We start from the raw sequence: 20305 nt of genomic DNA, 5'->3' as shown, positions 1-20305 counted from the left end.
CTCCTGAATGGTAAGAAGATTAGATGACATTAACTATCATAGTAACACTGGGACAAATCAAAAAAGATATTGTAACCCCTTACTATCAAAGTAATCAACTAAGTACGTTTTTCTTTTTTTTTTGTGGTTCCTGTTTTTTGAATTTGCTGCTTTTAGTGCCAGGACATGAAAAACAGTTCACAGAGTTGTTGCAGTTGTACGGGACAACTGAGGATCACCTAGTATAGCCTCTCTGCTCAAGCAGGGTCACCTAGAGCAGGTTGCTCAAACTATATCCAGATGGCTTTTAAATAGCTCCACAAGCAGAGATTTGTCAACCTCTCTAGGCAACCTGTGCCAGTGTTTGATCATCGTCATAGTAAAAGACCGTTTCCCTGTATTAAGATGGAATTTTTCACAATTTGTGCTCATTAGATTTTGTCCTGTCAATGGACATATCTGAAAAGCATCTGGCTTCTTCCTTTCCTCCCATCAGATATCATTCACATTGATATGATCCACTCCCCCAAGCCTTCCTTTCTTGAGGTTCAGTCTTGGCCTCTCCTCATACATAAAATGCTTCAGTCCCCTTATATGTCTTTGCTGGACCTATTAAGTTCATCTCTTGCACTAGGTAGCTCAGAATTGGACTTGACACTCTAGATGTGATGTCATCAGTGCTCAGGAGAGAGGATGGGTCACGTCCTTGATCTGCTGGCAATGGTCTTCCTAATGCAGCTTGGGATGCTGTTGGCCATCCTTGCCAAGAAAGTGGATTGCTGGCTTATGTTCAACTTTCTCTCCACAAGGATCCTGATCCCTTTCTGTAGAGCTGCTTTCTAGCTAGTCAGTGCCCAGCATGTACATTTACGAGGGACTATTCCTGACCATGCTTCATATTTCTCCTTGCTCTACTTCAAGAGGTTACTTTCTGCCCAGTTGTCCAGACTGTTGAGGTCTCTTTGTAAGGCAGCAGGACCCTCTGATGTACCAACTACTCCTTGCAGTTATGTGTCATCAGTAAACTCGCTGAGGGTATACTCTGCTCCATCATCCAGATCACTAATGAAGACATGAAATGAGATTGTATCCATTTTTCACTCAGCAGCTTCTCTATAACATCATGAATATGAGCTCCAACGAGCAGCAAAGTGCTCTAGATGTCAAATGAAGCCAGCAGACAGAGGTTTGGATGTTTTAAAACAGAATGAAGTAAACATGTCCGCGTGATGAGGTAAACATCTGCATTAGCAGTTGAACTTCTTCAGACTAAATCCTTATGTCACGTCAAGATATGGATTTTTATGCCTTCAACTGTAAGTTACAGCAGTTGGAAAAGTGTTAGCATTTATTAATGCTAATACTGCTTCTTTAAGGAACTTACATTTGCAGCACACCTTTTTATCCACATTCAATTCCCTCAAGTACATGGGTAAGACTAAGCAGCTGCACAGCAAGCCTGGAAACATTAGTCGAAACACAGAGGATCTGGTTTTTTTTCCCTGCTGGCTTTGTAAGAGAGAAGATGACGGCAACCTTCACTCAGAATTGAAAGTACTCTGCTCAAGGACATTAAGGTTAGAGGTTTTTACTTGTTTACTAAAGCTGGAATCCATTTTTTTTCTGTCAACCTGTGAAATATACCAGCAGAATGCTTTGAGGAAGACATTTTGAACACTGTTAGATCAATGGGCATAGCATTTAAAAAAAAAAAATTAAGACCACTTTGTTCTCCATATAGCCCATGACCCTCAAGTAATGTAGGCCTTGGTACATGATAGCTTGTCTTGCTGTTATCTAAATGGCAATACTAATCAATGCACTTCAGTGCTTTTCCTCATGCCTCAAGTTGTATTGTGTGCTAATTACCAATGCTGCAGAGACACGCTAGGGAGTAACTAGCATTTGCAATAATCAGTCTGCACAAGGAACATCAGAGACAGGGTAAAACAGCTTTGCAAGCTTTGGAAAAAATGCCTGAGTTTTCATTAAGTAGTATCACCACCATTGATTCTGGTTCTTGAGTATACTAAATAACTTATTTTCCATATAAAATAGAGTAAGCTCAGTAGCCCAGATTAATATTTCACTACAGGGAGAAGCCGAACAGCTGATCTTATGTATGTATTTATCTTGAATGAATAGCTTGTTCACAGAAAAAAGAAAAGCAAATGTTAGGAAGAAGGAATATAAAGACACTAGAATTAAAGCTGGGAATTGATTGTGAGTGATGTAAGGGAAAGAAAATGCTGTCATGGCTTGAAAGAGTAAAGGTAGAACAGAATTCAATGTTGTTAGGCTGGGAGTGGTTAAAAAGTCAAGTAAAAGTATTGAACTTAACACATTTTGCAGGCAGCTACTATTTATGATAGCTTCTTCTTAGAAGTGGGGGATTGGCACTAAGATCAGGTAAAGCACAGCACTAGAGAATACTGTACCAACACTTATAATACGGAAAGAATTGCTGAAGATACAAGTGCACAGAAGGTGCTGATTCACCTAGAAGGCTAAGGAGGCAGCAGCTCCCCTGTTACACCACTTGGCATATTCAGCAGTCCTGTTATCCAGTAGAAACTGGGCAAGCACCCTCTTCCAGTTGTTCAGTCTTTCAGCACCCCACTAGCCAAATTGTGCCAATGAGCTCAGAGGCTTGCAGAGGATCTCTGCAGAATAACAGTAAAAGAAAACAAACAAAAACCAAGCACACAGGCCTGCAGAATACACAGATCTGCCTGCAGGTGAGTATGGGGACATTGGAAGCCCTTGGTAGTCCAAAGCATCTTAAAGTGTAATAGTACTTACACTTGCTACCTACAGCTTACTAGTATTTCTTTTAAGCTGGTCTGTAGCACAGACAAAGCACGTTCTCATCTGTCTGCAAAATACTGAACGAATGAAGTGCTAGAGGGGTGGCAGTAGGAGGTAGAACAGGGGAAAGAGCAAAACCAGGAAGAGAATGATCCATACACACTCTGAGACCATGAACAAAGCCAACTGCAAACTCAGTAGCTTGCTCTATGTGACACTGTCAGATTAAAAATATTTGAAAAAAATGTAGAGCAAAACATACTGCTACATTTGAGGAACTAATAGTAATCTCAATTACTTAAAGATATTACAATTTAGTGATTGACAAAGTCTAATTTATTGTTAACCATATGTTTTTTCTTCTCAGTCTAAACAACACCACACTGTCAATTTCTATGAGTTTTCTTGCTCTTTCCACAATATCAAAAACTTAGAATTTCAAACACCAAGAGAGAGAATACTCACTATTCAACAACACTGTCAAAACAAAGAGCCATCCAAACCCTATACCAAAACAATCTATTCTCACTGGAATAAAAGGACACATTTATTACAGTTTAAAAGTACTTGCTCTTGTCCCTGTCTGCAAACTACACATGTACCTCAACTTGCTGCAATAACTGTCAAGTGTGAAAGAGCTTTACTTGAGAACTTTATCTTCTTTTTATTTTCATTAGGATAATTGCTATTCTTTATTATCAACTTCCAAATTACTAGATTTTTTTGTACATTAATAATATCAGAAATATTTCTGAAAATGTAATTTTTAGCGTGGGTGTATGACAATGACATTCACATCTGCAAGTGTTCTACCAAGCCATTAGGACAAGACAGTTGCTGCATTAGTAGAAGGTTATTTTAATAGCTTCATGTGAAAAATGGATTATGGAATTGTATTAAGTTCATAATGCCACTGGACTTGAATTCTTAGATATATCTACTAAATAGAAATGAAACAGTTAAGACTAAAGGAAAATTTGAGTCACTGACATTTCAAGCTATGCAAATGAAATTACTACTATGTATGAAAATTCCTTCATGAGCTAAAAATGATGAGTCAGTCTTTTTGTCAATGACAAACATTCACTCACCTGGCTGTATAACTTATACCAAATAGAATGACTGTGAAAGGCTCAGATTCCTCAACAGTTTACCCCTTAATGAATAACTAAAAGGCATAAATCCTGAAAATGAGTGGGAAATCAAAATTAAAGGATTTTATAGACATAAATATGCAAAGTAAGAAAATGAGACTAGTGGAAGAAATCTGATCATACTGCCTGGAGTAACTGCAAAGAAAAGAGTTGGTTTAGGTTTTAAGCATTTTCAGAATGCCTGTTACTTCCTTTCTTATTTGTGAGTTGACAGAGGTGCAACATACATGATCTATATGCATATCTTGCAGGATGTTTATTATTTTTTACTTTTTCCTCACAATTTTATCTTTCCCACAATTTGCCAGCAAGTTTTCAGAGTTAATCTCAAGAAAATATGCTGTACTTAAGTTTCAAGAAGAAAGTAATTCCTGTTTCTGGAAAACAGTTAAAAAAGCTCCGTACAAAAAGTACATGGGATGAAGCTGGAACACAAAAAGTTCCACTTAAACATAAGAAAAAACTATTTCACTGTCAGGGTGCCGGAGCAGTGGCACAGGCTGCCCACAGGGGTTGTGGAGTCTCTTTCCTTGGAGGTCTTCAAGACCTGCCTGGACATGCTTCTATGCGACCTGATCTAGGTGAACCTGCTTCTGCTGAGGGGTTGGACTAGATGATCTCTAAAGGTCCCTTCCAATCCCTACCATTCTACGACAATTCTATGATTCTATATCAGCTTCTTGCAGGCACTAACATTTACGACATATATATATATATATATACACAAAGCCATTAAGACTGAGGCACACAGTAATGAAGTAACTGGATTGAGATCATTGAGAAAGCCATGGCAGAAGTAAAATGGAAGAAGTCCAAGTTGCTGTATGCATGCTGTATCTCAGAGCCTGTGCTGCCTCACTGGTGGTCCTTCTTTCACCTGCCTTAAATTCTTCCCTCTTCTGTCAGAGGCTTTAGCAACTTTTTTTTCAATTGGACCTCAAAAAAACCACTCCAGTCTTACTTATGAATGATGAAGTACCATTTACACAATCAAACATTAGGAGAAATCTCAAATCACTAAATCAATACCCTTCCACACACCTTTATGAAAATTGTCATTAACATTACAGATATTTCTATATCAGACAGATGTGCACTGTACAGTAGAATATATACAAAATTCCTGTAACTTCAATAGTAAGTAGAAAAAATAAAATAAAATAAAATTTTAAACATTGACTCATTCTAACACAGAGAACTTCCAAACAAATATTTTAGAAGTAGGTCAGGTTAACAGAACAATTCAAATGCCTGATCTCTGTCTATAGCTAAGCATTTAAGTTGTGCAAAATCATTATCAAAGAGAACAACACATTCTTATTGTGACTTTATTGAGAGAGTTCTTTGCAAATGAAGCAAGAAAAATCCAAATTATATTTTGTATTAATGTCTTGGTTTGCTCTGTATCACGACACACATACACACACAAAAATAAAGAGGCTTGAAAAGATTTTGTCTGCTAAAACACAGTCAAAAATTGGAAGTTTAATGGCTCATTTTAAAAATTTCTTAAAGGAATCTAAAGAGAACAGTGAATTCATTCTGTGTTAGTAATTTAAGTGAGGGGACATCTGGGTTAGTTTGAATGCTTCTTTATTCACCTGTACTTGTGTGGAACCCTGGCAACATCCTTCATAAAGAAATAAATTGAGAAGGAGATTAAGACAGTTGGAGTTATTCTGGGAAAGGCAATTTTTTACAATTCTCTGAGGATTCTGACTATTTTAGTGACATTTCCCTTGTCTGTGTCCCTCACAAAATCTTTTGCCCTCCTATTTTGCATCTAAACAGCAATTGTGTACAAAGTGGTAAATATTTAAAATAAAAACCCATTTCCAAGTCTTTAAAATATGTGGCCAATCATTATTTTGGTATTCACTGCAGTTAATCGTGATGCATTTATTAATGTGTAAATATCAGATATTTCATTTGGTATTCCACTCTCCGTTTGCAATTCATTAACATATTGTTATTTTAAAATATTAGTCTCTGAGAAGACAGCAGATTTTCATTGCATTGCTCTCACACTTGAAAAACCATTTTTATATTCCGAATGCATCAAAACAGCAGAATCTCTAGGCAGATACTAAGTGGGATTCACTGAAACACAATGTTAGTTCTAATGGATGGATGATTGTGTTTGGTCTTTTGAAACTTTGAAGTATAGGTAAGTCTTGATCACACAAATTAATAAATCCTAAAGCTGGAGTTAACAATAACCATTACACCCAAATTCTGCAGCTTAGCCCAGCCAATTTTTCAAAAGGTCAGGTTGTGAACTGGAGAAGATCAGGGAGGTCCACCGCATAGCTTTGTTGCCAGGCATCTCTCGTCTGGATTGTTGCAGGCATTTATTAGTATTCGTCAGCAGACTCAACAAAGCAAACAAGAAATTCAAGCACGAATAATAAAATGAAATGCTGCTATATAACCCTTTGTCATTCAGCAAATATGGGACTTTTTAGCTACATTGTTCCTAAACCTGGGTTACTACTTTAATTTTTCTCCACAGTGCTGACTGAATGAGTATGCATGTGTGTTAAATGCAGAGCTCCCTTAACAACTGCAGGACTGCCATTTAATCTGTTGGTAGATGGACCATTTCCTGTGGGAACTCTAGCTATGATTTCCAGATCCACCAAATAAATCTCAGATTAAGATTCCAAATGAAACCTGCCTTTGGCAGATAAAAAATGTCAAGATGGATATAAACAGTAAAATTATAAATTATCTAGGTGTTGCACGATGACTTGATGTGCGTTTTTTGTTTACACTTTCCCCAATATCACAACTATACAAGGCATTCATCAAATGTCACACTTTCATAATATTGGAGGCATCATTAAAACTGTTTGGCTAAGGACCTTGAAGTGTTTAAGCAGTAGCTCAAAAGTATATTTGTGCAAAGTAGAAGAATAAATTTACATATCAGCAGCAGCTCATAAGGGATGGGTAAATATTCTGTTTATCTCTCATTGTAATTCAGGTTAGTTTAAATACAGGGTTTCAGGATATCATTACAGCCTATATGGAGTTATTACATAATTTCCAAACATAGTGTCTGCTTGAGTTTTACTAAGCATGGTTTGTTTATGTTTTCTAAACCAGCTAAAAACAAAGCAAACCCTCCTATCTCATTTTTCTTTTGCTATTGTCATACTAGACAATTGCTTTTCACATATAACCCCTTCCATTATCCAAATCTTAATGATCCAGAACTCCTTTTTATCTAGGCAGGGTCATGTTTCCTGACGCCTATTAATTATAGTGAAAATACTCTTATCCAAATGTACTCAACCTCCCCTCCTGCAAACAAACAACTAAGGCTTTGCTGAATCAGAGTTCTAAACAAAATCCCAGAAAACTACAGCTTTAGAGTGAAAAAAAAAGTTGTAATTTTAAGTGTTTTACATAAAAGAGAGGTCACTCTGCATAAAGCGTCAGTAAGATACCTTGCCACACAACCTTTACTCCGAGTAAATGGTCTACTAAAGATGCAGGTGCACCCTCAGATAAGAGTCTCCAGTGTACTTCCTGGAGAACCACTTTTTAATAATTTTTTTTTGTTATGTCTTTGCTCTGAACTTAAGCTTCATTCTAGTTGTTATTAAAATAGAAGCAATGAAGGTTTCTGCAGAAAAAAGTAACCAAATTCCCCTTGCACTTGTGCTACATCTTCTAAAGCGCTCCCTGAAGCACATTTTAAGACATTCTGAAGTTAGCTGCACTCATAAACACTTAAGCAATTCAAAGTGCAATACTTCAAGGTGGGCATTCTCTCCATCTCTAGTGCTTGCAGTACTTGATGCAGATAAAGCACTACACATTTTCAGTGTACTGTAAAGGGTCTAACAAAATCATGCTCACAACACTCCAATGAATCAAGCAGATACTGGGTACTTAATTGTGCTTTTGATGAGGAATACTTCTGTATGCAGCCAGGCTAGAAATACACTGTATTTAACTATTTGAAACATACAAGAGAAGAAATTGGATAGAAAAAGGAGAAATGAGAATTTATTCACATGAAAAGATCAGACAGTGAAGATTTTTCAGTTATCATTAGATTCTTTCAGTCTTCTCAGTCATGGGACGTTATTCCTTTTACTTACATACAAAATGTTTTCTTTGTCTTTCATACTTAATGTTGCTCAATAGTTACTAGCCACCCTTCCTACGTTTGACTTGTACAAGATCATCCTCTCAGCCTCTCTTTTGTCTCCCATACTGTGCAGGGAAACCTGCAACAACCCCTGCCCTTTTGCAAGGGGATCTCTGACAGCTAGCACATAGTGAGTTTGAGGCTGAAAACAAGGCAAACATGGAAGACCTTAAGCAATTGAGCCATGTCTGTGAACACGCTCCTGCCTCTCTGCATGTCACTTAGATTCTTCTGCATGCACACCCATGTGATACCCAGGTGGTCTGTCTTTCCCAGGTAAACGGCACTCCTTTTGCTAAAAGAGGGAAGGAGAGGCTCACAGTATCTCCTGTTGAGGCATGTAAAAGAAGAAACAGACTTCAATATGATGAATACTGTTTATTATATCTCTGCCTCTATTAAGCCTTGGAAGAAGGGCTTCAGATTTAGAGTGTTCACAGCTGTAATGGGTGCATATTCTAGAGAAAGAAGAAGCAACACCTTTACAATTAGTTGCTTTTTGACCCAACTAGAGTATTAAATGAGAAATATTTACAATACCACATTACTCTCAAAGCTTTCTTAACCTCTTTAAGTATGTGTGTTAGGATGTGTGTGTGTAACATGTCACACAATAGTAACTCCAGACAAAAAGTCCTTGTAATTACTACCACAAAACCAAACCCACAAAAAAGTACATTAAAATCATTACACAACTAGAAAAACTTAGTGTTTCTAATAAGATAGTCTAGACAAATATGGTGAGGAAGAGAAGTTTCATTTCTGGGAAATTGGGGAAAAAAAACCGATTCATTTTACTTCACCTGTGCATATGACTATACATTGCCTCGACTACCATGAATGCAAAAGCGATAGTTGATGACTAATGGAATTTATAAATGGGAGTAAATAAATGCAAAAATATTGGTTTTACTTCCTATTATTCACTACACAGCAAAAGAACTGAAAAATATCTTTGTGAGCAATACGTTGGCATATGTGTCATGACCATGACAATACAAGGAAAGCTATGGCCAGATTCTTAACAGAGTCTCAGTAAGCACTATGCATTCATGCAAGACCAACACATGCACAAATACATAATGAATTCAGACAATTCTCTGTGCATAAGCTTATCACACGCATATGTCTCTGAGCATATATATATAAAAATATATAACTTGTTAATTAGGTTTGCATATCTGTTTCCCTCTTCTAATTTTTCCTAAAGGGAGCAAGACTGGAACACAACAACTCACCAACAGATAAAACACTTTTCAAATTTCCCTGCTGCACTTTGATTCTGCAGTTCTGTTCCAATCTACATTATCACGTCTTTAAAGCCAGAATCTCCTCTGGACTACAGTTTCCAGACATGTAATTTTAAAATATTTTTACAAGAGGTACAAACACCTCTTTGAAGGATAACAAATTTCAGTGAAAGTGTCTATATGGATCGTAGGTAATAGCTGACATCAAATCCTTGCAGATGAAATTGGTTCATTGACTTATATTTCACTATGTGCTTTAAGGAGCTTAGATATATATATATTTATTTCTATGCTTGAAAAAGATATAGTCACCTTTTATGGAAGCAAGCCACTTTGCCATTAAAAATAATCAATCTATTACCTTGTTTCGGGAAATTAAGATTCTGTGATTCTGTGATGCTTTTGTTTTAGAGTCAGCAAAATTATAATTTTGTTGTCAAAACAGATGAAACAGTACTCGGTATTTTAAGACTTCACATAATTTCAGCCTTGTCCTTAAGAATCTTAGATGCTCAGACATATGACGTAAGCAAAACAACATCAAAAGACTATATAATATGAAACAAATATAGCTGCACCTACTCAAACACAGTACCTGAGTCAAATGAGACACAAATTTAACTCCAGGATTTGCACACTCACCACTTTCCTATCCTGTTAACTCTTGGAAAATTGACATATTGGATCCTGAGTATATACGTAAGTACAAACATCAGCCAATTTCAAGTTTCCTCTTGTGTTTTCAAAGAATTAATATTTGTGCAGTTTTGGACATCTATGTAAATCATGCTAAAGCAACTCCACCCAGGTGTAATGTGCTTTTCCCTCCACTGCCACTGCTATGCAAAGAGATGAACCTATTTGCCAACATAAGTTTGTTTTTATAATAGACTGTCATTCCAGCTTTGTAGTTTGGATTCTGACTGCTTTTCATTTGGAAATTACAGTCTTCATTGGTCTGCTGACAACACTTCTGATGCATTCTCTCAAGTATTCTTAGAGAGAAATGAAAAAGTCACCATCGTAGTATTCAAAACTAAGTGCTGCAGAAATAAACAGTACATTTAAATTAGATACAAACCCAAAGTAAGAAGCCTTGCACATAGACTGGTCTTAAACTCTTATTAATACACCATTGAAACGTTTTAAATCCACATAGGCATACTATATTCCAAACAACAAAGTTAAAAAGAAAATCTCAACTATCAAACACTTCAGATACACTATTCTTAAACACTACCTTTCTTTCAAGTATTTTATTTTATAACATCTATTAATAGGTTACATATTTTCCCACATAACCACCATAAACCTACCACTTCTCTGTACTTCATATTTTCGCTGTTTTATTAAAAAATACTAATTACTTGACTGAATTTTCTTCTAGTCAGCTGAGTTTCACCTCAGATGTGCTTTACCATCCTTATTTTTTGACAAATAATTTAATCATCAACATCTCAATACAAAAAAAAATTGAATAAATTTATTCTAAAACTCACTTTTAAGCTTCCAGTTAACAAGCAAGGAACAATTATGTACAGTACAGTACCAGCTACAAAAAAGGAAAGATACTGTAGATGACAAAGCAAGCAGAACAGAAAATGGTACACACTAGCACACAGACATTTAAACAGAAGATTAAAAGTTGCTTTGGTTTAGTCATTCAATAAGAAAATGTACCAGAATGTACCAGAAATGTACCAAGGGTATGTGTGGAACACACAATGATCTAATTTATGTATTAACTTAATAAGAAAATATAATTTAATTGTTAATATCCAAATAAAATTCAAGTATGGTATAAAACCAGTATGATGACATGATATTTATGCAAATTCCAAAAATAAAAGAATCATGTGGCTTGTTAATGACTGAAAAAGTGTATGAATTTTATTTTTGTCTATATAACAACTTCTATTGAACACATAAATATATAAGTATTAGCTTGGAAGAAATAGTTTCTAAATAGCACAAAAATATTAATGTATAAAAAAAATTAATATGTATAAAACTCCATATGTACCCAGTTTTTCAAGTGTCTGTGAGCAGCAGAAGAAAGCCATTTCTTGCAATTAGACAGAAAACATTTCTCAGAGAATCCACTGATGGCATTCACTTGCCTACTTTGGAAAAGTTAACCTTTTGAACCATTCTTAGGGTATGCTGACCCCTAAAGGTCTAAAACTCATAAATCTGATTAAGTTATTACACATTTAAAGTGTAAGTTGTCAGAATACAATTCTCCACTAAGTTACTCCACCATGACTATTTCTGTTTTCAATATACATTATTCAAAACCACTTTTAACTTTACTCAGTAACAGTTCAAAATTTTATGAATTAAAAGTGGTCTACAAGCAGCTTATCTTACACAATAATATAGAAAATCCTTTACATGTGTAAGAAATGCATCATCAAAACAGAGTATTTCTTCTTTCCTCTAAACAACAGATTCTTCATTAGAAACTTGGCATTTATTATCTTTTGAGAAACAATACAGAACACAAAATTAAAAAGCAAAAAGAAATACAGAAGGTGCTATCGGGCTCTGATATTGGAGGCATGTTTAATGTTGACACTTTTTTTTTTTTTTTTTACCCTACATATAGCTACTTACTGGAAAAAATCCACCCTTCTATGATGTACCAAAGGTCTCCTTCCTGTTTCTTTCTCTTTCTTCAGTCTACACTTTATTATCTGATCACAGACCACTTTTTGACAATTCTGCTCTGCAAAGTCAGTCAGTCTCATAATTGTTTTCAAACTCAGTGCCTCTTTTTTTTTCCTTCAAGTTTCTGTCATGAAACATAGAAGAAAGTACCCAAGAGGAAAATGTTGGTCATCCAAATGCAAAAAGGCTCTTTCATCTTGATGAAGGTTAAAAACTCCATGAAACATGAGAAGTTCCAAGTTAATCAAGACTCTCTTTAACTCCAAGCCCACATTACTGTCTATATTCAGTTGAGGTAATAATGAGAAACTTGTTAATATTAGCAGCTGGATTAATCACACGCTATCCAGGTGTGAAGAGCCAAGAAAGTTACTGCAAGACAGACTTCAGAGTTGTTGTTAACCCATTCAGAAAAAAGGTTGGAAAGTAAGGTACAATGTACAAACTAAAAATTTAAATAAGACTTCTCAAAGTTAAAAAAAATTTCAATAACCCAGAAAATAAAAATGAAGCAAATAATTTACATTCCTGTAGCTGCTCTCATGTTACCCCAAATACTTTTAAGAGGCAGTGTGTGGCTGTGTTTTTTTTCTTTTCTTCTAAAGTCAGTCATATATCGGCAAGAACAAATACATTCCAGTCACTGCCTAGCACTGGTACAACACCTGAGGTTCTTTATTAATATCTTAAAAGTCCTTACCTTTTGACCAGTTCTCCATTTGTTCTTCTGAACTTGTTTGATCTGGCACTGAGTCCAGTTTTTGCTTGAATATTACAGAGCTAAAATAAAGGAAACTCTAGATAAATAAACTTAAAACAACACGTTATAACACACCTATACTTTGCCTTCATTTGTCAGTAAATTTGCGAGACATGATTTAAAAATATTTATAACAAGACAATAAAGTCTGTGCACTTTAACAGTCAGTACTAAATGATATTTCTCAGTAAAATATTTTTTCTTCACACATCTAATGTTTATAATGGTTCTGTTCAGCTTTCTGTTTCATGTAACACCTTCGTTAAAAAATTTATTAGTTTGTTTTGTTCTAGAGTCTGGTCTTGGAAGTACATGTCACTGAGCATAGCACAAATCACACTGAGTGGTCCCACTAGAGACGAGATTGCTCACTTTGGTAATTATTGCAGATGGTGGTATGTGCTTCACTTTACAATATTCTTTCTCCTGCTTTAATTTCCTGGATAAAATACAGGTAAAGTGACCCACAACCACCCTAACTTGCAGGTTTGCAGGTTTTTCTAGACAGCTAAATAATCCATCCTAATATTTGCATACATATTGCTTCAAAGTACACAATTAATTACACAGTTGCAATATTTCATATAATCACAAATCTTCAAGAAATAACCCTCAATAATATAAAAAATAAGATCCAAAGTAAAATAAGTCTCATCAGGTAACATTTTGAGTGTTAAATATATGATCTCTTATATGTTAAAAATTAAACTATATGTTATATCTTAAGGAAGTCTAAATAAATTTGGAAGCTTACCATGTTAGTGAGACTACCACAAATTTTATTACTTACTTTTTAAAAAATGCATTGTACAAGGGACAATTTTCCATCTTAACTATATAGTTGTGCTTATTTTGTATGTTTTCCCTGATATACTTTTTTCTACATTTATTAAAAAAGATAGAACATGTGCCTTGAGCAGGTACAGTGACGGGATCCTGAAATTACCCACAGAGTTGTAATTGTGCTCAGAAATGTAAAAGTAGAAAAAAAAAGTAAAAAGTAAAAATAAAGTACATATTTTAAAATTCAAGCATATTATACCAAGACATTTGTTTTAACTAATAAAGTCGCACAAATTATTTTCCAATACAACATCAAAAGGATAGATGTTTTCATCTTTGTAATTATAAAAAAGTATAATTGTGCAAACACTTAAGATTCAACAGTAACACTTACATTAAGCATTCCATACATATTTAATTCTTATTTGTTGTTGGTGATAAATGTGCATGATAAAAAAAAAAAGTGTACAATTTGATGTGCTTAGGTCTTAACAAAAAAACCCAACTTCACCTCATCTCACAGAATATTGAGTTCCTTACAAGAATCCTTCAAATGAAGCTGTACGTTTCTTTTCAATTCTCTGTAACTGTGTTGATTTGGAGTTGGCAATCTTTTCCTAAGTTCCTCATTTACTTTTGGATTAGCTGAAAATATAGAAGGTTATTAATATCAAGAAATAGGTTTCTGTCAATGAAGCCATTTCCCTACATATTGCACAAAAAGGTTCATAATAATTGCAGCATTTTAATAAGATATTCATATAGCAAGACATGAAAAAAATACGGTATTTAATAACCTCTGGAGTATTTTAAAACATGTCTTAGGGCCTTAATGTGCCTAGTAATATACTATTTAAAACCATAATTTTATCCCTCCACAATATACAGTCATTCTTCCTCGCCATTTACCCAGCTAATGAATGCCAGCAATTAGTAAAATGTAATCCCATTGCACAATCATTTTAATGCTTTTAGCACTCCGAAAAGTAAACACCAAATTAATACTGCTCAAGCCATATCAGATCCTAGTTGGAAGCAAGCAATTATAGTTCAGCTCCTCAGGTGTAATTAAATGATTGGAATGATTTCGTTCCATAAATGCAAGTTAATTCATAAGCAAGCAACAAATATACTGGGAGTAATTACAAGAAACATTGATAGTCTAAGCAGTGCATGTGCTTTCTTGCACCTGATGTAGGAAAATGCTGCCCTCTCCTGGAGATAATAGACTACGGCACAGGAATAATGAGACAAGAAAAAGAGACTCGTTTTACAGGCTTTGCCTTCACAGGTGAAATATGTTTTGCTAATTAATAAACATTTCCACATTAAGGCAATCTATTCATCAAAGTCAACCACAGATACCTTTTGAGGCCCCCTAGGGTATGCAAAATACTTTCCCTATTATTATAAATAAAAATGGTAAGAGAACAAATCAACAAAATATTCTGTACACTAAGTACGGAATATTGCACGCTGAACACAAGTCCTGCAGTAGGTAGCTAACTTACGCACAACATTTACATATCGTTGAAGATGCTCCATTACAGTAGGTATTCTGAATATAGGGTATTTTTAGAACTGAAACTTAATGATCCACATTACTTAATGTTAAACTTCACACTAACAATAATCATAAGCTAGCCATGAAGATTTTCCCAGAAGGAATCATTAGAAAAATATAATAAAATTATTTTAAAGCTTTTCTCTACTTTCATTTGAGGATAATTTGTTAAAAACCAATCTTTTGAGGACAATATGTTAATAAACAATCTGTCTAATAATAAAAAGAAATTAAAGCTAGAGATTAAAATAAATCATACTGGTAAACAGAGATAAAACTGAAAATACAAAATAAAACTGTAACCCAAAGTTAACTTCCTTATTCACTATTTACTCAGCATGTGCTAGTGTTTAAGACTACTTGAATATCGTGCAAAGAAAGCTAAACGAAATAAATTGTTCTTATCCATTTAATAAAATATGCAATAGTCATGTAAAATTTACACTAAATATTTAAGTACAAAATCACCAACAAATATGAATCAAATTAACCAACACCTTCCCACTAATGAAAGAAATCCCAGATCTACCAATTTTGCTCTCTACAGAAATAACAAGTGCTTCCCACTACTGCATATAGCATCATAGGAGAAAATCCTGCACTGTGGTCAGTATATGAATATTTCCCATACAGAGAAACCAACTGTAAGAGAGTTCAGTTCAAAAGTACCTGATCACCACAAATGTCTGAAATTGTTCTCTATCAATAGCACTTTGTCATCAAAATACATAGATCTGGAACAAGGAAGTATTTCAAAACAAACCCAAACTGTACACAAATACCTTCACTGTTTCTTTATCTATGGTGAAAATGAAATAGATTATTTTAAGTCATATTATTTAAAGTTTAAAATGTACAGCACATTTGCTTTGCCCTTTGATGTCACAGTCCTATTTTTCTATTCAAATCTTGTACACTGTAAGTTAATTGCTTTTGGAAACTACTTATTATTCATGTAAAAATTAATGTGCCAATGTGTTTAAATCCTTTTAAATGACCATTCATGCATCTTTCTTCTTTAAGTACCAATGAAATCTGTCAAAGATATCAATGCAAGATGGTCTTAGGGAAAGTTCTAATAAAGATTTTTTCTGCTAACATAAGATTTTCATTTTCGTCAACTTCACTTAAATTCCATTAATTTTTTAAGCTGCTTTTAATAAATTCACAAGTAAAAAATTTTAGGCTCCATAGCCTGTCATTTGTGTTCCAGCTGACTTTATGAATATTAATAACAGTGTTATCCTGATTAAATAGGCTTCATATAAAATCCCTGTGAATCCTATAGCTCAGACATCTCATTTTTCCAACTCTTTATGAATTTGGATTCAGACATTAAACTGCAAAAAAACCATAAAAACCAGATTCAATGGTATATTCATGTACCCTTAAGCAAAAAATTAGATGTTCTAATGATTCAAATAATTAAAATTGATAGGACCACATATTGAGATTTCAGGCTTTCTGTAAACATGCAACATATATTAACTCTAATGAAAATGTCAACACTTCACAGAACAAAGGATTAAGAATCTATTATAAAATAATAATAATGTCTGTCCTTATCCTTACCTTAAACAACAGATGATATGATCTTAACTCTTCATATATAGAATGCTGATTTGCAGAAGTATTTCCCAAAGAGACAGAAATTAGTGAATGCTTAATTACATCGGCATACACATGAAATGTATGAACATTCTAGTTTAGCATGGGTGTCCAGCATTAACTTTTAATCGGTTTATACTTCAGAAAGAAGCATTTTTCTAAAGAAATGTCAAATCAAAGCACATAGAAAATTTTAATGTTATCCTGAGACTCATGCAGTCACTGTTTCAAACTATCAACTTCTTTCCATGTTTATATGTTTGAATTTTTTACATCCATGACAGATAAAAATCAAAAACTAAACTCACTGCACTGCCTGAACCTTTTTTTTTTTTTTACACACAATACTAATTAAAATGACTATCTCCTCATTCATTCCAGGACATACTCTGCAAAGATGGGCATCAAAATATTTTGCCTACCTGTATCTTGAAATACGAATGAATTTTATGAGGAAAAAAATGTAAACAAAATAATGGCTTATTCAAAAGGATGGCATTCCACTCATGGTTCTAATTACTCATAAACACTTAATAGAATTAAATAAATACAAAAATAACATACATCTGCAAGGTAGGAAGCATGCAGTGCTTTACTGTGCAGTTCTGAATAGCTTTTATTACAGCTGTGATTTCTACTTTCAGAGGAAAGAACCTCTGGAGTATCTGCAGAATATACATTAGCAAGATATTTTGATTAGTGGCAATGTGCTGAAACTGATGATGCTTTCTCTCCCTGGGCGTGAGATTGGGAGGTCGATCTACTTCCCTGTCTATGGGAACCAAAAAGCTGATGAGATCTTTTCATATGGAGCCCTGATAACTGTAAATCCCCAGTTCCTTGGTCTTGGCTTGACGGGTTTTGAAGACAACTATTGAATCACGGTCTTGGCTGCTGCAACAGGAAACAAACGCTTCCTCGTATTGACTGAATTCACCTCTTCTTCACAAAAGTCCTCCAGTCTCGGAAGAGTTTTTCCACAAGGAGGGCTACCCTGTCTGCCTTGCCCCCAGTAGAACAAGAAACCAGTTCCCACCATCCTTTGGAATGGCACCAAGCCAGTGTTTGTCCCCTTTAATGATGCAGCTGACAGTTGCCATTGACAGTGTAGGGTTGGAGCTATGTAAGGGAGGGAACACCATATACGTTATGGATAAGGAAAGAAAGAACAAATTTTAGTATTATTTTCATAAGATTAATTAGATTACCAGGATATCCTAAAATATCCTGAAACGTTTTGCCTCAGGGAAAACTAAACTAAAAAAATTTCATTTAGGAGGGTACACTACATAAAAACCAGTTACCTTCTAGAATCATTTCCCTAGGGAAGAAACAGACAGCTTAGCCCAGGTGGATGCCAAGTTTTGATGCAATGATACACTCTTCCACAAAAGTGTCACATTTCCTCTCTACTTTAAGAAACTTTATGGCAAACTGGAAATCTAAGACAACTCAAAATAAGTTAAAACTAGCTTTGGACAGTTACTAAAATACTAGTCAAAGAATAACTGAAATAGCCACTTCAAAATTGTCAAATGGAGAATAACTCCCATCTGTTAGATGCTTGAAAGCTGTGAAATTAAACATACTTTGACATTTGATTAGAGATACTTATTTTCTTGCATTCTGTTACTTTGATATGATTTTCAATACAAGTAGGTCATGCAAAAATATGTTTCTTTTTGAAAGAAAATTAAACACAGGCATAACCCCATAAGTGAATTAACCCCATAAGTGAGGGAATGCAGCATGATGACTACTTCAAATTTAAAACTCCAGCACTGCTACAAAGAGTTCAAGATTTTGGTTTATAGAAGTAACTGCATTATCTGGAAGCTGGATAAAAACATTTTCCCAGAGGGCAGAACCATGCAATAATCCCTGGCTTTTCTTCCCTACTGATTCTTGGTCTAAAAGGAGATGATACATTTGCAGTTGCTTCCAACTAACCTGCATAAATCAGAAAAGATATGGAGAACCAGGGCTCAGGTATTTTTACTTCGTTACTGCAGCAGCCTCTACACATTTTCATTAGAGAGCTTGCATTTGATGCTTTTAAGAGTGGCATACACTAGTAAGTCAGAGTGCTTGTTCTCTGTATCATGATTTTGACCAAGGCAAGAGAAAAGTTAAAAAAAATGTATTTTCAACTGGCTTATAACAGGTTTTACCGATGGCCAAATAAAATTTAATTGGATAAAGGACACTTACTTTTCTCTTTATTTTTTCTCCGTAATTTCTTCTATTAGCTCTATGTCTTCAAGGCTCAATTTTCTCTTTATGGATATCAGGAAGTGTTTTATGTGCATACTAAATTAATGACAGCCCCATAGCTCTTCTCTTTCTATTATATTCTCTCTCTCTCCCATTAACACCTGAAATAACAATCTTCATTTGTATTCTATTTTATTTGTTAAACAATCTTCAGCCTGCTCTGTTCTCATCTTTCCCGGTTTTCAGCTGTCCTGTGCCCTCCATTTTTTCCCCCCTAGTTTTGTCTTTGCTTTGACAATACATGCCTTTTCCTTCTCCCCTGACTCTGAAATGTTTAGAAAACGGCAGAAGATCTTGTCAAAGACTGTGTCTCTTTTTTTTCCATCTTGGTGTGCTTTTTGTGAAACAGCTTGCTTTTGTGACAACTCCACTGATGTAATTTTCACTATAATAATGGTGATGCTTTGGTCAAGTGTGGAACAGCTAATATCACATAAGCAGATTGATCTCCATTTTTAAACAGTTAACAATCAAACTGTGGTTTTCATAGGCTATAAAGATAAGGATAAACATGTACATTTTAAACTAGCTGTTGTCTTATCTGGACTCAAAAGAATACTTAAAAGAATATTTTAGTAGAATCAGTATTATATGGGGTGAGGGCAACCTGCATATTATGCTCTGTTGACAGGATCATAGACAACAAAGAGAAGTGATCAATCCCTTCTATTTGGCACATGTGAAACCCCATGTGAAGTGCTGTATCCAGTCTGACCCTCTCATAGATATCCTGAAGCAAGTCCAGCAGAGAGCCATCAAGATGATTAGGAAGAGTCTGCAGCACATGACTTAGGAGGAATTTGAGAGTTAGTTGGTTTTAAGGAGAGGAGGCTAAGGAGGATTTTATTGGATTTTAGCTGTCTTGTGACAGAGAAGACAGTGACAGATTCTTCTCTTGAAGACAAGTTGTTAGACAGAAAATTCAAGAGTTATGGAAAAGAAATTTCACAGTAAGGTTACAGGAATAAGTTGCTCAGAGAGGTTACAGAATCTCCATTGCTGGAGATGTACAAAACTCACCTGGATATAGCAATCTGATGCAACTTGGAAGATCAAAGAGGTGAGGATTGGATGTTATTCACAGGTTGCTTCCTGTCTACCTATTTTATTATTCTAAAGATTGCACCAGAACTACCATTCCTATAGTACACTAAATTCTGAGCTGCTTTCTATTTTACAGGGTAGGACAGTGGAGCAGAGAAAAAAAACAACTCTAAAACAACCCAGCTATGAGGCCAAAGAAGACCCACGTGGCAGACAGGCAGAATGCCAAAAGGGAGAAAACAGTGAACT

At 34.9% G+C, this 20305-nt stretch overlaps 1 protein-coding gene across 7 annotated transcripts in view; it reads right to left on the bottom strand.

Annotated features, from left to right (window-relative positions):
• MIPOL1 (mirror-image polydactyly 1) overlaps nt 1–20305 on the bottom strand; it is a 193633-nt gene that overhangs the window by 143577 nt on the left and 29751 nt on the right. For 5 of the 7 annotated variants that reach the window (XM_061998527.1, XM_061998529.1, XM_061998533.1 and 2 more), the window contains 2 exons: nt 14078–14211; nt 12724–12803 (listed from right to left, as the gene is read on the bottom strand). In XM_061998527.1, the coding sequence (XP_061854511.1) occupies nt 12724–12803; nt 14078–14082 (85 nt within the window). In that variant the 5' untranslated portion in view covers nt 14083–14211. Of the gene's footprint in view, nt 1–12723; nt 12804–14077; nt 14212–16702; nt 16737–20305 lie in introns of those variants that run through there. The other 2 variants (XM_061998531.1, XM_061998532.1) reach the window with 2 other exon arrangements.

The sequence above is a fragment of the Colius striatus genome, chromosome 6 (genome assembly GCF_028858725.1).
Source record: "Colius striatus isolate bColStr4 chromosome 6, bColStr4.1.hap1, whole genome shotgun sequence".
NCBI lineage: Eukaryota > Metazoa > Chordata > Aves > Coliiformes > Coliidae > Colius > Colius striatus.
This window is presented reverse-complemented; position numbering and strand designations above follow the sequence as displayed.